The 19758-nt window shown below is 40.5% G+C and overlaps 7 protein-coding genes and 5 non-coding genes across 15 annotated transcripts; 5 read left to right on the top strand and 7 right to left on the bottom strand.

Moving 5' to 3' along the window:
- Positions 1-1573: 1573 nt before the first annotated feature.
- Positions 1574-1659, bottom strand: Trnat-cgu. The gene is given in 2 exon segments: positions 1574-1609; positions 1624-1659. It is a non-coding gene; the product is annotated as a tRNA-Thr (tRNA).
- A 102-nt stretch (positions 1660-1761) lies between these two features.
- Positions 1762-4977, bottom strand: LOC124341360 (hemoglobin and hemoglobin-haptoglobin-binding protein A-like). 2 transcript variants are annotated; one of them, XM_046794442.1, is made up of 2 exons: positions 4891-4977; positions 1762-2504 (listed from the first exon to the last, which is right to left on the bottom strand). In XM_046794442.1, exons 1-2 carry the CDS (start codon positions 4900-4902, stop codon positions 1965-1967), a joined length of 552 nt encoding a protein of 183 aa, XP_046650398.1. In that variant the 5' UTR covers positions 4903-4977; the 3' UTR covers positions 1762-1964. The 2 variants fall into 2 exon arrangements, with proteins under 2 accessions (XP_046650398.1, XP_046650399.1); XM_046794443.1 differs by lacking the exon at positions 4891-4977 and adding an exon at positions 2591-2638.
- On the bottom strand, positions 3875-3959 carry Trnat-cgu. Its single transcript is given in 2 exon segments — positions 3875-3910; positions 3924-3959. It is a non-coding gene; the product is annotated as a tRNA-Thr (tRNA).
- A 574-nt stretch (positions 4978-5551) lies between the features above and the next one.
- On the top strand, positions 5552-6703 carry LOC124341363. Its single transcript, XM_046794448.1, has 3 exons — positions 5552-5658; positions 5762-6104; positions 6177-6703. The coding sequence occupies exons 1-3, from the start codon at positions 5647-5649 to the stop codon at positions 6365-6367; spliced, it is 546 nt and encodes a 181-aa protein (XP_046650404.1). The 5' UTR covers positions 5552-5646; the 3' UTR covers positions 6368-6703.
- A 2161-nt stretch (positions 6704-8864) lies between these two features.
- Trnat-cgu lies at positions 8865-8950 on the bottom strand. The gene is given in 2 exon segments: positions 8865-8900; positions 8915-8950. It is a non-coding gene; the product is annotated as a tRNA-Thr (tRNA).
- A 299-nt stretch (positions 8951-9249) lies between these two features.
- Positions 9250-10268, bottom strand: LOC124341347 (hemoglobin and hemoglobin-haptoglobin-binding protein A-like). The gene is made up of 2 exons (XM_046794418.1): positions 10167-10268; positions 9250-10076 (listed from the first exon to the last, which is right to left on the bottom strand). Exons 1-2 carry the CDS (start codon positions 10176-10178, stop codon positions 9501-9503), a joined length of 588 nt encoding a protein of 195 aa, XP_046650374.1. The 5' UTR covers positions 10179-10268; the 3' UTR covers positions 9250-9500.
- Positions 10269-10796: 528 nt separating this feature from the next.
- On the top strand, positions 10797-11609 carry LOC124341383. Its single transcript, XM_046794476.1, has 2 exons — positions 10797-10905; positions 10988-11609. Exons 1-2 carry the CDS (start codon positions 10894-10896, stop codon positions 11462-11464), a joined length of 489 nt encoding a protein of 162 aa, XP_046650432.1. The 5' UTR covers positions 10797-10893; the 3' UTR covers positions 11465-11609.
- Positions 11610-11950: 341 nt separating this feature from the next.
- Positions 11951-13899, bottom strand: LOC124340716. Its single transcript, XM_046793324.1, has 4 exons — positions 13582-13899; positions 12544-13468; positions 12338-12469; positions 11951-12259 (listed from the first exon to the last, which is right to left on the bottom strand). Exons 2-4 carry the CDS (start codon positions 13466-13468, stop codon positions 12108-12110), a joined length of 1209 nt encoding a protein of 402 aa, XP_046649280.1. The 5' UTR covers positions 13582-13899; the 3' UTR covers positions 11951-12107.
- Positions 13900-14321: 422 nt separating this feature from the next.
- Positions 14322-14407, top strand: Trnat-cgu. The gene is given in 2 exon segments: positions 14322-14357; positions 14372-14407. It is a non-coding gene; the product is annotated as a tRNA-Thr (tRNA).
- A 104-nt stretch (positions 14408-14511) lies between these two features.
- Positions 14512-15687, bottom strand: LOC124341282. The gene is made up of 3 exons (XM_046794320.1): positions 15581-15687; positions 15167-15485; positions 14512-15047 (listed from the first exon to the last, which is right to left on the bottom strand). The coding sequence occupies exons 1-3, from the start codon at positions 15590-15592 to the stop codon at positions 14629-14631; spliced, it is 750 nt and encodes a 249-aa protein (XP_046650276.1). The 5' UTR covers positions 15593-15687; the 3' UTR covers positions 14512-14628.
- Positions 15688-16448: 761 nt separating this feature from the next.
- Positions 16449-19706, top strand: LOC124341348 (hemoglobin and hemoglobin-haptoglobin-binding protein A-like). 3 transcript variants are annotated; one of them, XM_046794422.1, is made up of 3 exons: positions 16449-16548; positions 16639-16842; positions 19161-19706. In XM_046794422.1, exons 1-3 carry the CDS (start codon positions 16537-16539, stop codon positions 19530-19532), a joined length of 588 nt encoding a protein of 195 aa, XP_046650378.1. In that variant the 5' UTR covers positions 16449-16536; the 3' UTR covers positions 19533-19706. The 3 variants fall into 3 exon arrangements, with proteins under 3 accessions (XP_046650378.1, XP_046650377.1, XP_046650375.1); XM_046794421.1 differs by lacking the exon at positions 16639-16842 and having other exon boundaries at positions 16522-16548; positions 18957-19706; XM_046794419.1 differs by lacking the exons at positions 16449-16548; positions 16639-16842 and adding an exon at positions 18783-18874 and having other exon boundaries at positions 18957-19706.
- Positions 17516-17600, top strand: Trnat-cgu. Its single transcript is given in 2 exon segments — positions 17516-17551; positions 17565-17600. It is a non-coding gene; the product is annotated as a tRNA-Thr (tRNA).
- Positions 19707-19758: the final 52 nt, after the last annotated feature.

The raw sequence follows: 19758 nt of genomic DNA, 5'->3' as shown, positions 1-19758 counted from the left end.
TAAGAATCTGCAATAGGGGAGAGGGGAGCTAGTTTTTAAATTTTGTTCCTTTCAATTTAGAGTCACCAGATTGCAAAAGATGTATTAAATCCCTAGCAAGAGCTTTGAAATCTTCAAGGGCGCAAATGTGAAATTGCTAAATGTGAGCTGAATACCGACAGCTTGAGTGGAAAGGGAAATCGGATATTTAATCGTGCAGACGATAATCGTCACCCCCTATCTTAGGCTAATTCAAACTTGGTCTGTCAGGACACACTAAAATAGTTATATATATCAATAAAAATGAATACCGTCTTTTCGGTACAGTTGATCTAGTTTCTTTAGCGATATGTTGGTTTTGGTTTGGCCGATTTTATCCCTATCGCGTGTCAAAACTCATCAAGTGGCAGCACGAATGAATACATGCAAAAGAAGACTTGATTTATTTGATGCAACTCACCTTAATTTGAGGGTCAATCCGTTTGCGTTGGAACAGATCCCCCTGAGCAGTAAAAGGATCGGTGGGAATTTCTTCGTAGGGACAATAAAATTCTTGTCTCCGGATACCTCTCTTGACTGTTCGTTCCATAGCAGATAACAACGGAATGGTTACTGTCTGTGTCCGTCCATTATTTTGCATTAACTGTTATGAAAATAAGAAATCCTTGAAATTCAACAGTTTCTACTTGTCTCGACTTAGGAGGACCTAATTCAGGATCTCAATCTAGCATAAACTTGTTGTCCAATGGTTAAGGGGACTTTTAACCTCTAACTAGGCAGTCTTTGAGAACCCAGTGTCATTTTCATTACTGGTTGCTCACCTTGATGAACCTAGACATACAAAAAAATTAAAACATAGGCTAAGAGATATAAGAGATTTCAAAATATTAAAAAAAACAAAACACCATATTTGGAGTTATACCAGTCTTACCCAATAATCTTGGGCTCATATTTATAATATAAAAGCATGGAAGATTGTTTGATTTGTTTTTTTGTTTATGCCTACTTCATGGATGAAGTTCAGTGAATTTTCAAGTGAGTCAGCAATTGGATGAAAACAATTTCAAAATTCTAGTCTCCAATTTTATCTCAGTCAAACCCTGCGTACCTAGAACATGTAAGTGAAAAATGGGCTTGGATTTTCTTCAACAATGATGCTTGTCTTGCCTGTTATATGGGACAAGAACAACAGAGTTAGTTCACACATACAATGCTCAAGATCACTTCAAATGGTACTTGTTCTTTACTGTTGAATACTTTATTAAAAGAAACAACCAGTGAACACTGAACAGCCATCACAGTAGCCACTCTTGGGATTACTTTGTTCCAATCAGGTTTTCAATCATCCGAAAAACGAATTAAATTTGCAATGCACATTAGGATCAACAGTTTTTATAGAGTTACTTCTTCTCATTAAAGAGTTTTTCATTAGAGTTTCTTTTTATAAAACTGATTTGAACGACACTCGGATATCAGAAGCATGCTTCGAACAGGCTTCGAATTCGAAGTCCAATAAATAGCAGACGAACATGCGAGAAAATGTTAAATCGGATTTTTGGCGCCAATGTGACCTGAGAACAATCCTTGTCGACAATGCCTTCAGAGAGGATTGAACTCTCGACATCCGGTTTTCCTATTATTATATACGAGACCGACGCTCTACCACTGAGCTATGAAGGCTGTTGCTCCCAATTAAAAGATGCGTATTAATTGCCAGCCTTAATCTCAAATACGAAGGCAATGTTACGATGTTGAAACAGTGAAACGCCATAATTTCACGAATAGTTTCATAATTTGTGTGTATTCTTTTTCTTGAGTTAAGTAACTGTATAAACAAATCGTTCCCACATAAAGGTTGTAGGATTGACATGGAAAATCAGTTGGGTAACAGTTTATGGATTAGGATATTGCCGAAATTACCAAATATTTAAAAATTAAAGTTTTCAGTTGTCCGCAAAAGAATTCCGATCACTTCCACAAGAAAGTTAAGCAAAAAAGTCATCGTCACCCTCATCCATTTCAGAAGGAACCGCAAATATAACGTCATCGTCTTGGAATTCTGCTGCGAAGTTTGCGAACTGATCAAAGTTGACATCGGCAGCAGGAGCGGCGGCTGGGACAACGCTTTTTTCCGCGACCTTTTCAGTTGGTTCCTCGGCCTTTTTAGCGCCGACGGCAGCAGCGCCCGACTTGATCAAATTCTTTTTCTCGTAACAGAGGTCGCCGATAGTGCAAGGAAATTCATCCTCCTGGCCACCGAACAGTTCGGATAAAAGCGAAGCGATGTTAACATTGCTGTTTTTGTTGTCGTTGTTGTTGATGTTGACATTGGAGTTGCCGAGATTCTTCATCGGGCGATAGGTGGGGCGATGGGTGGGGCGGTGAGTGGGGCGATGGGTAGGGCGGTGAGTTGGGCGGTAAGTTGGACGGGTTGGGTAATAAGTCGGACGATGAGTCGTTGGTCGATGGGTCCCGTAACCGGAAACGTAGACCACGCAAGCCAGTAAAATCAAAGCTGCTGATGCCTAATACACATTTATTGTAAAAATGAACATTAATTCACGATTAAAAATTAAGTGAATAAGAAAATTAATTAGAAATTAATTTTTACCGAGAACTTCATGTTGTTTCGAGGAAAGGACTGCTGATGCAAAGAACGAGAAGGGGAGTGTGTTGAATTTGGAACGATTCGGACCCTTTTTATACAAATGCCATTGTTCTCTCATTAAGGACTTGGTGTAGAGAAAATAATTTTAATGAACGGAACCAAATTATGTGCACATAATTTAATCTGAACAAATGCATTTATTTAACTGAGTCAATTGCCGGCCAAATTGTGTTCACATAACACTCTCCATTCAAACAGTGAGAATAGAAAGCAATCACGAATCACGGTGACCCTGGATTTTCTCAGAATCCTCGTATAGTTCGTAGCGTTTTGAATTAAATTATTCGATTATCCGTCACCAAAGTACTTTTAATGAAGTACTCGCAACTGGCACATTAATTCATCGTATAATTTGTGTATCCCCTCCCACAACCGCTCCCCCCTTTAAAAAAATCAGTATTAATGTCAAACTAACCACGTATTACAGATGTAAACACGCTCGAAGAATTCAAGAACTTCCCGGCCTTCAATTAATTCTAGATAACCTGACACTGAATCACTGATAAGACTTTTTTCAGACGACAAGCACACACATTGCAAGTCTTTTAATTGTCAGTCTCAAGTTAGTTTACAGGTATCATAGGCAGCCCTACCCAAAAATGATGAGCTCATAGCTTTAGAAGGACAGAAGATTGTTTGATTTTTTTTTTTGTTTATGCCTACTTCATGGATGAAGTTCAGCCAATTTTCAAGTGAGTCAGCAATTGGATGAAAACAATTCCAAAACTCTAGTCTCCAATTTTATCTCAGTCAAACTCTGTGTCTGGAACATATAGGTGGAAACTGGGATGGGCTTTTCTTCAACAATGATTCTTTTCTTGCCTGTTGTGGAACCACAGAGTTAGTTCACACATTAAATGCTCAAGATATCACTTCGAATGGTACTTGTTCTTATGTTGAATACTTTATAAACAGAAACAACCATATAAACAGACAGCCACACTACATCACGGTATCACCCAATCTTTTTGTATCACTCAAACATTTTCTTTAATGGATTTCTTTGTTTCAATCACGTTTTCATCACGCGAAAAACGAATTATATTAGCAATGCACATTCGGATCTAAAAACTTCTATTGCTTCTGTTGAATTGCACGTTTTGTTTATAACGAATAGAGAGCTAAACGAGAAACGACACGCTCCAATAGATAGTAGACGAACATAAGTGAGAAACGAGAAACGGTGCATCAATGCGGAAGCGGTTCAAGAATGAATTTAACCGATAATGCCTTCAGAGAAGATTGAACTCTCGACATCCGGTTTTCTTCTACTACGTACGAGACCGACGCTCTACCACTGAGATATGAAGGCTATATCCGATGATTAAAAGATGCCTTCTGGTTCCTAGCCTTAATTTCGCATAGAAAGCAACGTTATGATGTTAAAATAGTGAAACGCCATAATTTCACGAGTAGTTTCATAATTTGTGTGTATTCTTTTTCTTGAGTTAAGTAACTGTATTAACAAATCGTTCCCACATAAAGGTTGTAGGATTGACATGGAAAATCAGTTGGGTAACAGAAGTTTATGAATTAGGATATTCCAAAATTACCAAATATTGAAAAAACAAAGTTTTCAGTTGTCAAACGCCATAAAAGAATTCCGATCACTTCCACAAGAAAGTTAAGCAAAAAAGTCATCGTCACCCTCATCCATTTCAGAAGGAACCGCAAATATAACGTCATTGTCTTGGAAATCTGCGAAGTTTGTGAATTGATCAAAGTTGACATCGTCAGCAGGAGCGGTAGCAGGGGCGGCCACAGGAGTGGCAGGAGCAGCGCTTTTTTCCGCGACCGTTTCAGTTGGTTCCGCGGTCGTTTTAGCGTCGACGGCAGCAGCACCCGACTTGATCAAATTCTTTTTCTCGTAACAGAGATCGACGATAGTGCAAGGAAATCCATCCCCCTGGTTGCCGAACAGTTCGGATAAAAGCGAAGCGATGTTAACATTGCTGTTTTTGTTGTCGTTGATGTTGACATTGGAGTTGCCGAGATTCTTCATTGGGCGATAGGTGGGGCGATGGGTGGGGCGGTGAGTGGGGCGGTAAGTTGGACGGGTTGGGTAATAGGTTGGACGATGAGTCGTTGGTCGATGGGTCCCGTAAGCGGAAACATAGACCACGCAAGCTAATAAGATCAAAGCTGCTGATGCCTAATACACATTTATTGTAAATAATGAATATTAATTCACAATTAAAAATGAAATTGAATAAGAAAATGAATTGGAAATGAATTTATAGTACCGAGAACTTCATGTTGTTTCGAGGAAAAGGACTGCTGATGCAAAGAACGGAAAGGGAAGTGTGATGAATTTGGAAGGTTCGTTCCCTATTTATACGAATTTGCTACCAGTGTTGTTCTCCCATTAAGGACTTGGTGTAGAGAAAATATTTTAAATGAACGGAACCCAATGATGTGTACATCATTTAATCTGAACGAATTCACCGTGTACCGTACTAATCTTGGTTAATTGCAAGTCAAATTGGGTTGCGAATAATATTCCTCATATTTAAACGTCGAGAATAGAAAGCAATCGCGAATGACCCTGAATTATTTCCATCTCTATTACATGAATCCTCGTAACTCGTTGGGTTGCTTTGGGTTAAAGTATTCGTCACTTGCGCATTTATAATAATGAACGCGTATCACGGTATCAGACTGGAACTTGTGATTTTGCAAAAATTACGCATTTTTTCTCCAAACTGTCTCTTTCAATGTTAAACCGCTTATTATGGATATAGCACGCTCACAGAATTAAAGAGCTATCCGTCTACATGTTAAATTAGAAAACTTGACAGAAAAATATTTTTTCGGACGACTACCATGCACACATTACAAGTCTCTTTTGCTGTTCTCAGGTAAGTTTACCGGTCTAGTACTGGAGGTGGCCAGCACTATATAATACACGAGTTGTGACGCTAGTCGCCGTTAAACCATTATATCGACTCTAAGTTCATGTTTCAGACATTTCCAGCTCCCCTTTTTCTCAGCGAATCGATATGAAGTCCTTTGTAAGTAGCAAAAATTAATTTATCTTTATTCTTGTATAGAATCCGCTCGTCAGACATATGTAACTTAATTTTCAAATGTACAGTATTTTTATTTTGTCTTTAGGTTGCTCTTGCTGCCTTGATCTTGGCCGTTTGCGTCGTGAGTAGCAAATGCAATCAACCCGACAATCACCCACCCATCAACAGCGCAAACTCAAATTCCAACCGCAATGTCACTACCAATAATAACGACGATTCACTTTCGCAAGTGTTTGGCAATCAAAATGCAGAAGATCTCAATCAGTTCCCATGCCCTGATGGACAGGCTTGTGCCAAGGATAAAAGCCTTTCAACGGAAGGAGGAGAAAGTATCTTGGCGAAATCAGCCCTTGAAACGGCCGAGGAAGGAACCGAAGATGTGGCCGTTGAAACAATCTCAGAGGTAGATGTAGAAAAACAGCGCGTAGGTAACGTATAACGAAGAATTGATTTTGAATAATTTTCAGGATAATTGAAAAATGTGCATTTCTTTTTACAAGATTACATTTTCACGTACCGGAAAACGCTGGACGATAAGAAGAATCCTAAAGATGTACCCAAACCGGTCTGTGGCCATGTCCAAAAGGACGTGCGGGGGACCTTTAAGAACGGACTTGGTAAAGCGGGAACTGAGGTTGTCGCATTATTGACACAGACTTCTTTCTCGAGAAATGAAGAATCAAGAACATAAAAGTCCCTCGGTCAAGCTCGCATCGACCTGCAAGATACGTTCGATCAATTCGGAAAGCGATGGGTCTGTTTGTACCTCCAGTGGAACGGTGTCCATCCTTCACCGAAAGCTTTCGGCACCGTTTTTATCCAAGCCGATAAAACATTCCCCATTGACTTGATTCGAAAGGCGTTCAATGAAAGTATGCAGAAATGTGTCAAAGTTTGGCTTGAAGTTGCACCCAAAGCAGTACCTAATGACCCAAAGTAGCACGACACTTTCGTTAGAAATCAGTTTAACACTAAAACCCTTGGCCCTCGGATTTGAAAAGAAATATACCATTTTCAGCAGCATTAATCTGTTCCATGTTATCCCTTATTTTAAGTATACTGGGAACTCATGTCGAACGTCATTCAATATGACTGCGATGCAACAGTTGACGAAGCAATCAGCAAAACTATAATTTATAAAATAAGTACACAATTTCAGATTGGTTTTAACTTGCCTCCTAAGATGATTGAACTCTCGGCATTTTCCTTCGTGATTAAAAAAACAGGACACGACTGTGCAGATTATAAATCTGCTCGCTCGCACAGCAGTGTCGATTTCAGAACTAGTTGCTCACCCCGATCGCCCCGATAAACCTAGAAATACAAACAAAACGGATGGTGAGAAATAAGGGCGAGTGATATTTGACTGTAAAAATACACATAATCTGGAGTAACAGTCTTACTCAGTTTTAGCTCACACTAAAGAAGTTTGAAAGACGATTGTTTGATTTTTCTTGTTTCTTTCACCTGGTTTGAGAAATGAGTCAGACGAGTGAAAACAATCTCAAAATGACCAATCTTCAATGTTCTCTCAGCCAAAGCCTGGAACACGTAGGTAAAAAGTGGGTTTTTCTTCAACAGTGATACTTTGGATGGATACTTCGGGAGGATTCCTACTATTACAGGCAAACCATTTTGTCTACCTTAAGCAGTTCAACTTAAGTGTGGCTGACATTGACTGCTCAAAATCATTTTGAAAGGTTCTTGGGTTGTTCTTCACCGTTGAATACTTTATGAACAGAAACAATTAACTTGAACAATGACACTGCACTTTGAAAGACCTAAACTTGTTTTTGAGCTAATAAGTGACAGCATAACATTTTAACAAAGATACACAGACAAACATATCTCGTATCACCCACTTCTTTTTCAGCATGGATAGATTGAAAATCCAGTGCAGGAGCGGCAGGAGGAACAATCTACCTATCGTCACTTCTCGTTTGTAACGACATTATCTGGGCTTCCTACACTGGGCTGTTGTACAGCATTCTTTTAATTGACTTCTTTGTTAAAACCACGTGTCGGGACGGATCGGGACAAACAGACTAATTTTGCAATAAAAAGTCTAATATATATAGCTGACTAGCTGAGTAGACCCGACCGCCATTTCTCATTATTCACCTTTAAGGGCGTCCCTAAACTGCGAAAGAGAAACGCGAAACGCGAAACGCCTAAAATGCGGAAAAGCTGTGCGAAACGGACCAAAATTTTGGGACCGTTTCGCGGGACCAAATGCCGGAGGGCATACTAAAGAGCGAAACATCTTGCGAAACAAAAAGTTTTCCTTTTCTCCACAGAGGTCCAAATTGACGGAGATTGCCGCCATTTTTCATTGTCTCCCGCTATGATGAGGCATTAAAGGAGGAAGGGGGGCAATCAAATTCGATTTCTTCGCCACTATCCCTGTATGTTTTCATGCGCATTTTACGATTATTAAACTAATGAAAGACATAGAGCAGCACGTTATGGTGATATTTTTAAATAATAAAATATTAGGTAATGGCCCAGGGATTATACATTACATTAAATAATTTTAAATTATAACCAGTAGGTACGTGCTCAAAGAAAGAATCGGCCATAACAGTATGAGTGCCTTATATCAAGCTAAAAATCAAAGCTACCATGTTCCAAATCAAGCTAAAATTTAATCAGCTAAAACTTTCCTTAAAAGTTAAAATTAAGAATGTTAATCTGATTGACACTGATACATGGAAACGAGAAGTTCCATTAATATTTTTATAACAATCTTCTAATTAAAAACACCTATTGCATATTGCATTCAAGGTATTCCGTATTCAACTATTCATGGTCAACACACAAATAGACCAGCGGACCAGCCATAAGGTGCGCGAAACTCGAAGTCTCGAAAATTTGAAACTCTTAACAATTTGTTTGTTGACGGCGTCCATTGTCGTCTGCTACCAAGAAGACGTTTACACTTTACACTGCGACGTTTCGCACACACCGATTTCGCAGTTTAGTACGGACCCAAAGACTAAAATGCGAAACAGGGTCCCAACTTTTGGGTCCGTTTCGCACAGCTGTTTCGCATTTTAGGCGTTTCGCGTTTCGCGTTTCGCTTTCGCAGTTTAGGGACGCCCCACCTTTAATACAGCAGACGAACTTGAACGAGAATATGCATTTGGTAAGCAGCGCCGCTGCGCGCTATTTTCAAAGTTTATTTACAATGCCTTCAGAGAGGATTGAACTCTCGACATCCGGTTTTCCTATTATAACATACGAGACCGACGCTCTACCACTGAGCTATGAAGGCTGATTTTATCCAAAAAAATAATATTAGTTTGATAAACAAATGTTTAATGATCTGCTGCTGCTACTATCCTCTGGTCCGGATTGGAATCGCTGTCATCGCCTACGACGAAGCGCTACCCCTAAGCCAACTCGTTTCATAAAATGAGTTTTATTAAACAATAAAACATTAAGAACAAAATGTCATTTCGGATAGCAACTGTTTTTGTTTTCTACCGGCTCGTTGCCATCAGCCTTAATTTCACGTATGCCTAAAAGCAACGTTAACTATGAAGCTGAACGCTAAAATAATTTCACACGAAGTTTCATAATTTTTGTGTATTCTTTTTCTTGGATAAAGTAACTGTATTAACAAATCGTTCCCATAAAATATTATTAGGATTGACATGAAAAATCAGTTGGGTGGATAAAGGAATAAGGGAAGCTTACGGATCAGTAAATTGCCAAAATTACCAAAACATAAAAGATATTAAAGTTTAAAGTCATTATAGATGTCAAACGCCTAAAAGATGTCTGTAATAGCTGGGTCAGCAGTCGCCATTTCCAAAAGAAAGTTAAGCAAAAAAGTCATCGTCACTTCCATCAAATTCAGCAGAATCCGCAAAAATAGGTTCTTGGAAATCTGCGAAGTTGGCGAACTGATCAAAGTTGACATCGGCAGCAGGAGCGGCAGGAATGACAACAGGAACGGCGACAGGAGCAGCGGCAGGAGCGGCGGCTGGGGCAGCGCTTTTTTCCGCGACCTTTTCAGTTGGTTCCTCGGCCTTTTTAGCGCCGACAGCAGCAGCGCCCGACTTGATCAGATTCTTTTTCTCGTAACAGAGGTCACCGATAGTGCAAGGAAATTCATCCTCCTGGCCACCGAACAGTTCGGATAAAAGCGAAGCGATGTCAACATTGCTGTTTTTGTTGTCGTTGTTGTTGATGTTGACATTGGAGTTGCCGAGATTCTTCATTGGGCGATAGGTTGGACGGTGAGTGGGGCGATGGGTTGGGCGGTGAGTAGGGCGGTGAGTGGGACGGTAAGTTGGACGGGTTGGGTAATAAGTTGGACGATGAGTCGTTGGTCGATGGGTCCCGTAAGCGGAAACGTAGACCACGCAAGCTAGCAAGATCAAAGCTGCTGATGCCTAATACACATTTATTGTAAAAATAAATATTAATTCACGATTAAAAATCAAAGTGAATAAGAAAATGAATTAGAAATGAATTTATAGTACCGAGAACTTCATGTTGTTTCGAGGAAAAGGACTGCTGATGCAAAGAACGAGAAGGGAAGTGTGATGAATTTGGAATGGTTCGTTCCCTATTTATACGAATTTGCTACCAGTGTTGTTCTCCCATTAAGGACTTGATGTAAAGAAAATATTTTTAATGAACGGAACCAAATGATGTTTATACATCATAATTTAATCTGAACGAATTCAACGTGTACCTTACCAATCTGGGTTAATTGCTGGCCAAATTGTATTCGGGTAACATTCCTCATTTGAACGTCGAGAAAAGAAAGCAGTTCTCAATCATCACGATGACCCTGAATTTTTTTCCAATTCTATTAGATAAATCCTCGTAACTCGTTGGGTTGTATTGCGCTAAATTGTTCGTCACTACCGCAATTAAAATAATGAACGCATATCAGACTGGAACTTGTGATTTGCAAAGTTGCTTATTTTTCTTCACAAAATGTCAGACTGTCAATATTAAGATTAAACCGCTAATTATACGGATATAGCAGGCTCACAGAATCAGAAGAACTTTCCAGCTATTAGTTAATTAGAAAAATCTAAACAGAAAAATTCTCAAAGTCAATCACACACTAGCTGCAAGTCTCTTTTAGTTCCCAGCATCACTATATATAAGGCACTGCTAGTCGTCGTAAAATCATCATCGACTCCCAGCTTCAGCAGTTGAAACATCCCCAGCTCTCCTTCTTCTCAGCGAATCAATATGAAGTCCTTTGTAAGTATCTAAAAATGAATTTCTCTTCTGTTTTTGCTTGTCAGGAAAATTTGATTTGAAAATTTGTTTTCCGTGTTTTTAGGTTGCCCTTTCCGCCTTGGTCTTGGCCGTTTGCGTCGTGAGTAGCCAGGGCAAGTCTTTCGGCAACAAGAACGTCAACAAGAATGTCAACGACAATTCCAATAGCGATTTCGATTTCCTGTCCAGTTTTCTCGACTCCATGTTGAGCCAGCAGGAAAAGAAAGGCAAAGCGGCCAAAGCGGCTAAAGCTGTGCCATCTGTGCCTAATATTGCATCAAAATCTGCAGTTACAACATCAACGGCCACCACTGATGAATCACCAGCATCAGTTATTGCTGTCGCTATAAGCCGTTCTCTACCCGACACCACCACCACAGCCCAGCAGCAGCAAGAAGATCAACAATCTTTCGAAGTTGAAATAGGACTAGCCGACGACGAATTTGTCGGTGATATCTCGGCTTTTGATGATTCAGAACAGGAAGAATCAGCTTTTTCGGCTGCTCAGCTGAAATTCTTTCAATCCTTGATGGGGGCTTGAAAAGATTCCTGCAACCCAAGCAACAACAGCATGGGCGGACTTGAGAAACCCTTGTCCTAATTCCATCAACCGAAATATGGCATTCACCTTGTTATACACAATGACTGTAGTTCTTAATGGATCAAATAAAATCATATTCTAGCAAGTCCTTGAGTAATGGCCACTGATGTAACTGGAGAGCAAAACTGAGAAAGTGCATTGGGTACGAATAATCAAAAAGGAAAATGCCGACCAACCAGCAAATATATAGCGGCTGCATGTTTTTCCTTTTTACTAATGGCACTGATGCTGCAGTGAATTATTCGATAACCTTTTAGACATGTAAATTAATCCAGCCACAGCAGTTCTTTTACACGATATGCCTCCGACGTTGAGTTCAAATAGTATATACATTTATACAACCCAGTAACCTGATTCTTCCGCTGTAAGCGGATTCTCACTGAATAGATTAGACAATATAATTCCATAAACTTTTATTCGCTGTATTAAAACAAAACGGTGTGGTATTATATTCACAGTATTTTTTACAATCGCTAGAATTTGAAAACAAAAAAGTAAATACATTGTTCCTTATTGACGAGTATTGATGCGCACAGCAACAACTCCAAATTCGTTTCTATTACGAAGTTGAAACCTTTGCGATTTAAGATGATGGGCAATTATAGTCATAATGTTTGGGGTTGAGGTCCTCGAACCGCGTCCCGTTGGAGCACTTGCCACCGTGAACGCGACTCAGTAGGTGTCGATTGTCACGGATCAACCAGGTGAGATGACAGTCGTTACAGGCGAAAGGATCTGTTTAATCGGTGTACCAATTAAATGTGGCATTTTTATGAATGATAGGAAAAAATCTGTTTCAGTGTTCTTACTTACTGTTGTGAACGTTGAGGCCGGCGTCCGCCGACGCTGAGCGGTGCATCTGTTCCAGTAAATTCTGGTAAACGCCAGAGTCGAATCGAGTCAACTGATTGAAATCAATGTAAACGGACGCTTCGGAAAAATCACCTAATTGTCGATCAAACAATTAAATAATTGAGCAGATTTAATTAAAATGAGATATAAAAAAAAAACTAATTTACCTTGGAAAGCACCTGGATCTATCCTGCGCAAAGAATTCTTGGACAAAATGAGGAAGGCGACCGGAATTCCGGTGTGAAAAACGAACGAACCTCTCGGGACATGTCGGATAGAATTGCCGAAAAAGTTGACGTAGCTCAGCTTTCTGAAAGAGGAAATGTGTTCCGGAATGCGGGTGAGTTTGTTCTCCCACAAGCTCAGCTGCTGGAGCGTGTCGTTTCCAGTCGGCGAAGAAGCGATGGAACTGACCAGTTGATTCACCGAACGGTCGCCCAAAAGAGTTCCGTCAAGGAAGAGCGATTCCAGCTGCGGGAACCGGACGGAGATCTCGTTCCAGTGCTGGAAGTCCAGGCACTCGTAGATCCTCAGCGATTTGAGACGGGAGACGAATGGCAACGCTGGAGGGAATCCTTGGAAACGAACGGATCGACTGATGCTCAAACTGATCAACCGACTAGTGTTGGCTAGGAAGTCGAATTTCAACCGACTCAGATCGCATCCGGCCACTTCAAAATGTCCAATGTGCTGGATGGAAGAGTTGAAAGCCTCCGGATGGATTTCCAAGCGCAAAGGGCCGGCGGCGGTGGAGCAGTTGACCGCAATCCGCTCGACCGTTTTGTCGCTGAGCAAATTGGCCGGAATTTTGATGAGGTCGCCGGATTCCGGATTCTCCGGCGACAACGACAGCAGATCTAACCAATAAATGTGTCGAGCTGTAGTGCGGTTGAAAACGTTTCGGACATCGTGAGCGCTGACGGATAGTCGGTTGCCATTGGCGTCTCCGCAATGGACAATTAAACCGTACGGCTGGTAAACTTCACAAACGCAAGGTGAATAATCTTCGCAGACGATGGCGGCGCGAAATGTAAAATGTCGTACGAGTAGGAGGGCGTCCAACGCCAACAGTAGACAGAAAATAAATACCATCTGTGAAATATGTTATAGAAAACAAACAAATATTAATGTTTTGACATAAAGATTACGTGACGTTACATAATAATTTGGAATTTAAAAAAATAATAATTTGCCTATATTATTACCACAGTGGATATTGGAGTAGACTCACTGCTGGCTCCGTTCCAGTGCGTCTAACGATATTTGATTTATTTTGCGACTCGTCTTGTAACTAACAACTGGGATTCATGTTAACCCACAAAAAGGGACGACGAACCATCATCAGCATTCCAAGAACAACGGAACATATTGCCGCCCACCGCTTATCATCTATGTCAAATTCAAAAGTTATGTAGACATTGAGGCTTGCACTTTAGTACCGCTGACACACACGATTTTGCCAACACGATAATATTTTACTAGTTTTCTATTCGACACTAAAATTTTTTTTTTAAAAGAGATTAAAGGCCAATTAAAGAAAGACCATCCAAAATGTCCAAAATATTGTGTTGTAGTCGAATAAGTGTAGGATAGGCTACATGGGATGCACAACAGATGATTAGGTTATCGCTCCGGGAAAGAAAGTCAGTGCTGTTGCGTAACCCTGGTTCTCGTGACAAAACCGCGTGTTCTTTGAGCTGCATCTTATATCATTTGTAATACTGTTACATTATCATGAATTCATCGCATGGCAGTGCTGTGTGTGTAAACAAAACCAAACTGATCGCCATGGAGTCCATGACCTGCATCAGCCAGGAAAATCAGGCAGTACTTGCTGCATACGTGCGGACAGATTATGAACTGCACAGTCGTGTTCTGTTTGTTAGTCACGAAGGAAAATGACATAATGAATAACATTTTTGATACCAATGGCTGATCTAATAACGCCTTCTTAGCTCAGTGGTAGAGCGTTGGTCTCGTACGATTATTGAGGACAACCAAAGGCCGAGAGTTCAATCCTCTCAGGAGGCAACGCATATAATAACATTTTCACAATTGTTTCGTCAATTCTTTCATCAGCTGCTGCATCAGTATTGAATGACTATTCCAGGTGCTTCAGATAAGGAACAGATAAATGCTGCTGAATATGGTATATTTGTTTTGTCAAATCCAGGGGTTCAGGGTCCTATACTATTTTAATCATAAATATATTATAATAATCAATTTTCAACTGATTCCTACAAAGTGGCGTGCTACTTTGGGTCATTAGGAACCTTTTTAGGGGCAACTTCAAGCCAAACTTTGATACATTTCTGCACACTTCGGACTAATGCGCTTCGAATTAAACGAATGGGGAATGTCGTTTCGGCTTGGATGAAGGCGTTGCCAAAGGAGGTCGGAGAAGGATGGACGCCGTTCCACTGGACCTGCAAATTGGCCCATCGCTTTCCGTATTTATTGAACATACCTTGCAGGTCGACGCGTGCTTGACCCTGGGATTTCAATGTTTTCCCGTTTTCATTTCTCCCGAAAGAAGTCTGCGTCAATAATGCGATAACATTCGTTCCCGCTTTGCAAAGTCCTCTCCTACAGGTTCCCCGCACGTCCTTTAGTACACGGCCACAGACCGACCTTTTGTCGTCCTCCTTGGTCCGTTCGGTGAACACGTAAGCTTCGAGAAGATAAAAACAGCCCGACATTCAATGAATTATACACCAAATCCATAATTTGAAATCGAAATCATTTGTACGTCATCATCGTACGTATCATCGCACGCATCATCATACGTACTCACGCGCTCCTGTTTATTGTCTACACTCGAGTCTGATGTGTCAAGAATAAAACCTTCCTCGGCCGTGAATTTAATAAAGGATGTGTCAGCCAAGAGACTTTCTCCTCCTTCCGCTGATGGAAGGCTTTTATTCCCGTCACAAGGCTCTCCATCAGGGCAAGGGAGCAGCTGATCAGGATCTTGGACGTTTGGGTTGCCAAACAGTGCCAGCCAAACCAGCAAATCGTCGTTATTGTCGGTGGTGACATTCAAGCTCGCGCTGTTGATCGGAGTTGGATGACAGACCAATCCAACTAACAAGATGATAGCAGTTGACGTCTGCAAGGTAATAAAGAAAATTAATTTTGTTTCAAAAGGGAAAAGATCCTGATTATTTTAATGGCAATAATGAATGGCTTATTATTATTTGATACCGAAAACTTCATGTTGAGCTCGTGATGGGAAAAGCGACTGGCTGCGATAAAAGAACAGGGACGCGATTGTTGCTGATTTAAATTTTCACATCTATTTATACTCGACTAGTAGAAGGAACCAACATTATCCCATTCTCATTAGAGAAGAACGGCAATGCAATCCAAATTCAAATCGTAATCATCATTACCTAATAACTGATTTCCGAATAATATGAACCAATGCACTTGTAGCTGTAATTTTGTATACAATATGTATAAAGAACTATAGAAATCCCGGCAGTTATGCCATTGGAGTCCAAATGAAGAAATCTAAATGTTACAGCGCTGGGCACCCCCCTGTGTACCTGCAAACTATAACTTGGGCAAAAAAGTAATTAAAAGACTAGCTGCAATATGTGTGATTGTCGTTGGCTAATTGCCGGGAAGCTCTTGGATTCTGTGAGCGTGCTCTATATTTGTAATAAGCGGTTCACTTGACATTGACACTGACATTTAAGGGGGGGGGGTGAATACGCAACTTTTAAAAGAATCAAAGTTCTGGTCTGGTTTATATGAGCGTTCATTAGAAATGCCGTGGTGACGCATAAGGGAATAATCTTATTGCGCTATGCGAGACTTTACTTTGGACGTCTGACATTATACTTTACTAAGAGTGAGAAAATTCAGGGCCGTCGTGATTCGCGATTGCTTTCTATTTTATTAATGAGGAATGTAATGCGAACACAATTGGGTCGGCAGTTAACTCCAAAGGTAAACGGTGAATTTGTTCAGATTAAATGATCCTGTTAATTGACACATCATTAGGGCTCCGTCATTAAAATCATTTTTTCAGCATCAACTTCTTATATGGAAGAACATTGGCAATAAAGTCGTATAAAAAGGGTCCAGAGTCATTCCAAATTCATCACACTTCCCTTCTCGTTCTTTGCATCAGCAGTCCTTTTCCTCGAAACAACATGAAGTTCTCGGTACTATAAATTCATTTCCAATTCATTTTCTTATTCAATTTCATTTTTAATTGTGAATTAATATTCATTTTTACAATAAATGTGTATTAGGCATCAGTAGCATTGATCTTATTAGCTTGCGTGGTCTACGTTTCCGCTTACGGGACCCATCGACCAACGACCCATCGTCCAACTTATTACCCAACCCGTCCAACTTACCGCCCCACTCACCGCCCTACCCATCGCCCCACTCACCGCCCCACCCATCGCCCCACCTATCGCCCAATGAAGAATCTCGGCAACTCCAATGTCAACATCAACGACAACAAGAACAGCAATGTTAACATCGCTTCGCTTTTATCCGAACTGTTCGGCAACCAGGAGGATGAATTCCCTTGCACTATCGGTGACCTCTGTTACGAGAAAAAGAAACTGATCAAGTCGGGCGCTGCTGCCGTCGGCGCTAAAATGGCCGTGGAACCAACTGAAAAGGTCGCGGAAAAAAGCGCTGCCCCAGCCGCCGCTCCTGCCGCCGTTCCTGTTGTCATTCCTGCCGCTCCTGCTGCCGATGTCAACTTTGATCAATTCACCAACTTCGCAGATTTCCAAGACGATGACGTTATATTTGCGGTTCCTTCTGAAATGGATGAGGGTGACGATGACTTTTTTGCTTAACTTTCTTGTGGAAGTGATCGGAGTTCTTTTATGGCGTTTGACAACTGAAAACTTTGTTTTTTCAATATTTGGTAATTTTGGGAATATCCTAATTCATAAACTTCTGTTACCCAACTGATTTTTCATGTCAATCCTACAACCTTTATGTGGGAACGATTTGTTAATACAGTTACTTAACTCAAGAAAAAGAATACACACAAATTATGAAACTATTCGTGAAATTATGGCGTTTCACTATTTCACCATCATAACGTTGCTTTCTATGCGAAATTAAGGCTAGGAACCGGAAGGCATCTTTTAATCATTGGATACAGCCTTCATAGCTCAGTGGTAGAGCGTCGGTCTCGTACATAGTAGAAGCAAACCGGATGTCGAGAGTTCAATCTTCTCTGAAGGCATTGATGGTAATATTCTTTCTTTAACCGCATTCGTATTAATGCGCCGGTTCTCGTTTCTCACTTATGTTCGTCTACTATCTATTGGAGCGTGTCGTTTCTCGTTTAGCTCTCTATTCGTTATAAACAAAACGTGCAATTCAACAGAAGCAATAGAAGTTTTTAGATCCGAATGTGCATTGCAAATATAATTCGTTTTTCGCGTGATGAAAACGTGATTGGAACAAAGAAATCCATTAAAGAAAATGTATGGGTGATACCAAAAGATTGGGTGATACCGTGATGTAGTGTGGCTGTCTGTTTATATGGTTGTTTCTGTTTATAAAGTATTCAACATAAGAACAATTACCATTCAAAGTGATATCTTGAGCATTTAATGTGTGAACTAACTCTGTTGTTCCACGACAGGCAAGAAAAGTATCATTGTTAAAGAAAAACCCATCCCAGTTTCCACCTATATGTTCCAGACACAGAGTTTGACTGAGATTAAATTGGAGACCGGGATTTTGAAATTGTTTTCATTCAATTGCTGACTCACTTGAAAATTGGCTGAACTTCATCCATGAAGTAGGCATAAACAAAACAAAACAAATCAAACAATCTTCCTTCCTTCTATAGCTATGAGCTCATCATTTTTGGGTAGGGCTGGCTATGATACCTGTAAACAAACTTGAGAACGGCAATTAAAAGACTTGCAATGTGTGTGCTTGTCGTCTGAAAAAAGTCTTTCAGTGTCAGGTTATCTAGAATTAATTGAAGGCCGGGAAGTTCTTGAATTCTTCGAGCGTGTTTACATCTGTAATACTTGGTTAGTTTGACATTAATACTGATTTTTTTAAAGGGGGGAGCGGTTGTGGGAGGGGATACACAAATTATACGATGAATTAATGTGACAGTTGCGAGTACTTCATTAAAAGTACTTTGGTGACGAATAATCGAATAATGTAATTCAAAACGCTACGAACTATACGAAGGTTCTGAGAAAATTCAGGGTCATCGTGATTCGTGATTGCTTTCTATTCTCACTGTTTGAATGGGGAATGTTATATGAACACAATTTGGCCGGCAATTGACTCAGTTAAATGAATTTGTTCAGATTAAATTATGTGCACATAATTTGGTTCCGTTCATTAAAATTATTTTCTCTACACCAAGTCCTTAATGAGAGAACATTGGCATTTGTATAAAAAGGGTCCGAATCGTTCCATATTCATCACACTCCCCTTCTCGTTCTTTGCATCAGCAGTCCTTTTCCTCGAAACAACATGAAGTTCTCGGTGAAAATTAATTTCTAATTCATTTTCTTATTCACTTTGATTTTTATTTGCAAATTAATATTCAACTGTAATTAATTTTTAGGCATCAGCAGCTTTGATCTTGCTACTTTGCGTGGTTTACGTTTCCGGTTACGGGACCCATAGACCAACGACTCATCGTCCAACTTATTACCCAACCCGTCCAACTTACCGCCCCACTCACCGCCCTACCCATCGCCCCACTCACCGCCCCACCCATCGCCCCACCTATCGCCCAATGAAGAATCTCGGCAACTCCAATGTCAACATCAACAACAACGACAACAAGAACAGCAATGTTGACATCGCTTCGCTTTTATCCGAACTGTTCGGCAACCAGGAGACTGAATTCCCTTGCACTATCGGCGATCTCTGTTACGAGAAAAAGAATTTGATCAAGTCGGCCGCTGCTGCCATCGACGCTAAAAAGGCCGTGGAACCAACTGAAAAGGCTGTGGAAAAAAGCGCTGCCCCAGCCGCCGCTCCTGCCGCTGCTCCTGCCGCCGTTCCTGTTGTCATTCCTGCCGCTCCTGCTGCCGATGTCAACTTTGATCAGTTCGCCAACTTCGCAGATTTCCAAGAACCTATTTTTGCGGATTCTGCTGAATTTGATGGAAGTGACGATGACTTTTTTGCTTAACTTTCTTGTGGAAGTGATCGGAATTCTTTTACGGCGTTTGACAACTGACCCTAAACACTAAGATTCGGCCCTTATACAATTAACTGAATTTTCATGTCAATCCTATTTTGTATAGGAACGATTTGTTATCCCAGATTTACCCAAGAAAAAGAATACACACAAATTATGAAATAACAGCGCTTCACCTTCATAACTTTGCTTTCCGTATTTTAGAAATAAAAACAAA

Source organism: Daphnia pulicaria, chromosome 5, assembly GCF_021234035.1.
Source record: "Daphnia pulicaria isolate SC F1-1A chromosome 5, SC_F0-13Bv2, whole genome shotgun sequence".
Taxonomy (NCBI): Eukaryota; Metazoa; Arthropoda; class Branchiopoda; order Diplostraca; family Daphniidae; genus Daphnia; species Daphnia pulicaria.
This window is presented reverse-complemented; position numbering and strand designations above follow the sequence as displayed.

What these genes read in the sequence shown, in the direction of transcription:
- LOC124341363 (XM_046794448.1), top strand. An exon ending in TGTAGAAAAACAGCGCGTAG is followed by an intron (nt 6,105 to 6,176) that starts GTAACGTATAAC and finishes TCTTTTTACAAG; the next exon opens with ATTACATTTTCACGTACCGG.
- LOC124340716 (XM_046793324.1), bottom strand. Translation starts at nt 13,468, where the DNA reads ATGGTATTTATTTTCTGTCTACTGTTGGCGTTGGACGCCCTCCTACTC. An exon ending in AGATCCAGGTGCTTTCCAAG is followed by an intron (nt 12,470 to 12,543) that starts GTAAATTAGTTT and finishes ATCGACAATTAG; the next exon opens with GTGATTTTTCCGAAGCGTCC. An exon ending in CGGCCTCAACGTTCACAACA is followed by an intron (nt 12,260 to 12,337) that starts GTAAGTAAGAAC and finishes CCGATTAAACAG; the next exon opens with ATCCTTTCGCCTGTAACGAC.
- LOC124341282 (XM_046794320.1), bottom strand. An exon ending in CAATAAACAGGAGCGCGTGA is followed by an intron (nt 15,048 to 15,166) that starts GTACGTATGATG and finishes ATCTTCTCGAAG; the next exon opens with CTTACGTGTTCACCGAACGG.
- LOC124341348 (XM_046794422.1), top strand. An exon ending in TCGGCAACTCCAATGTCAAC is followed by an intron (nt 16,843 to 19,160) that starts ATCAACGACAAC and finishes TCCAATGTCAAC; the next exon opens with ATCAACAACAACGACAACAA.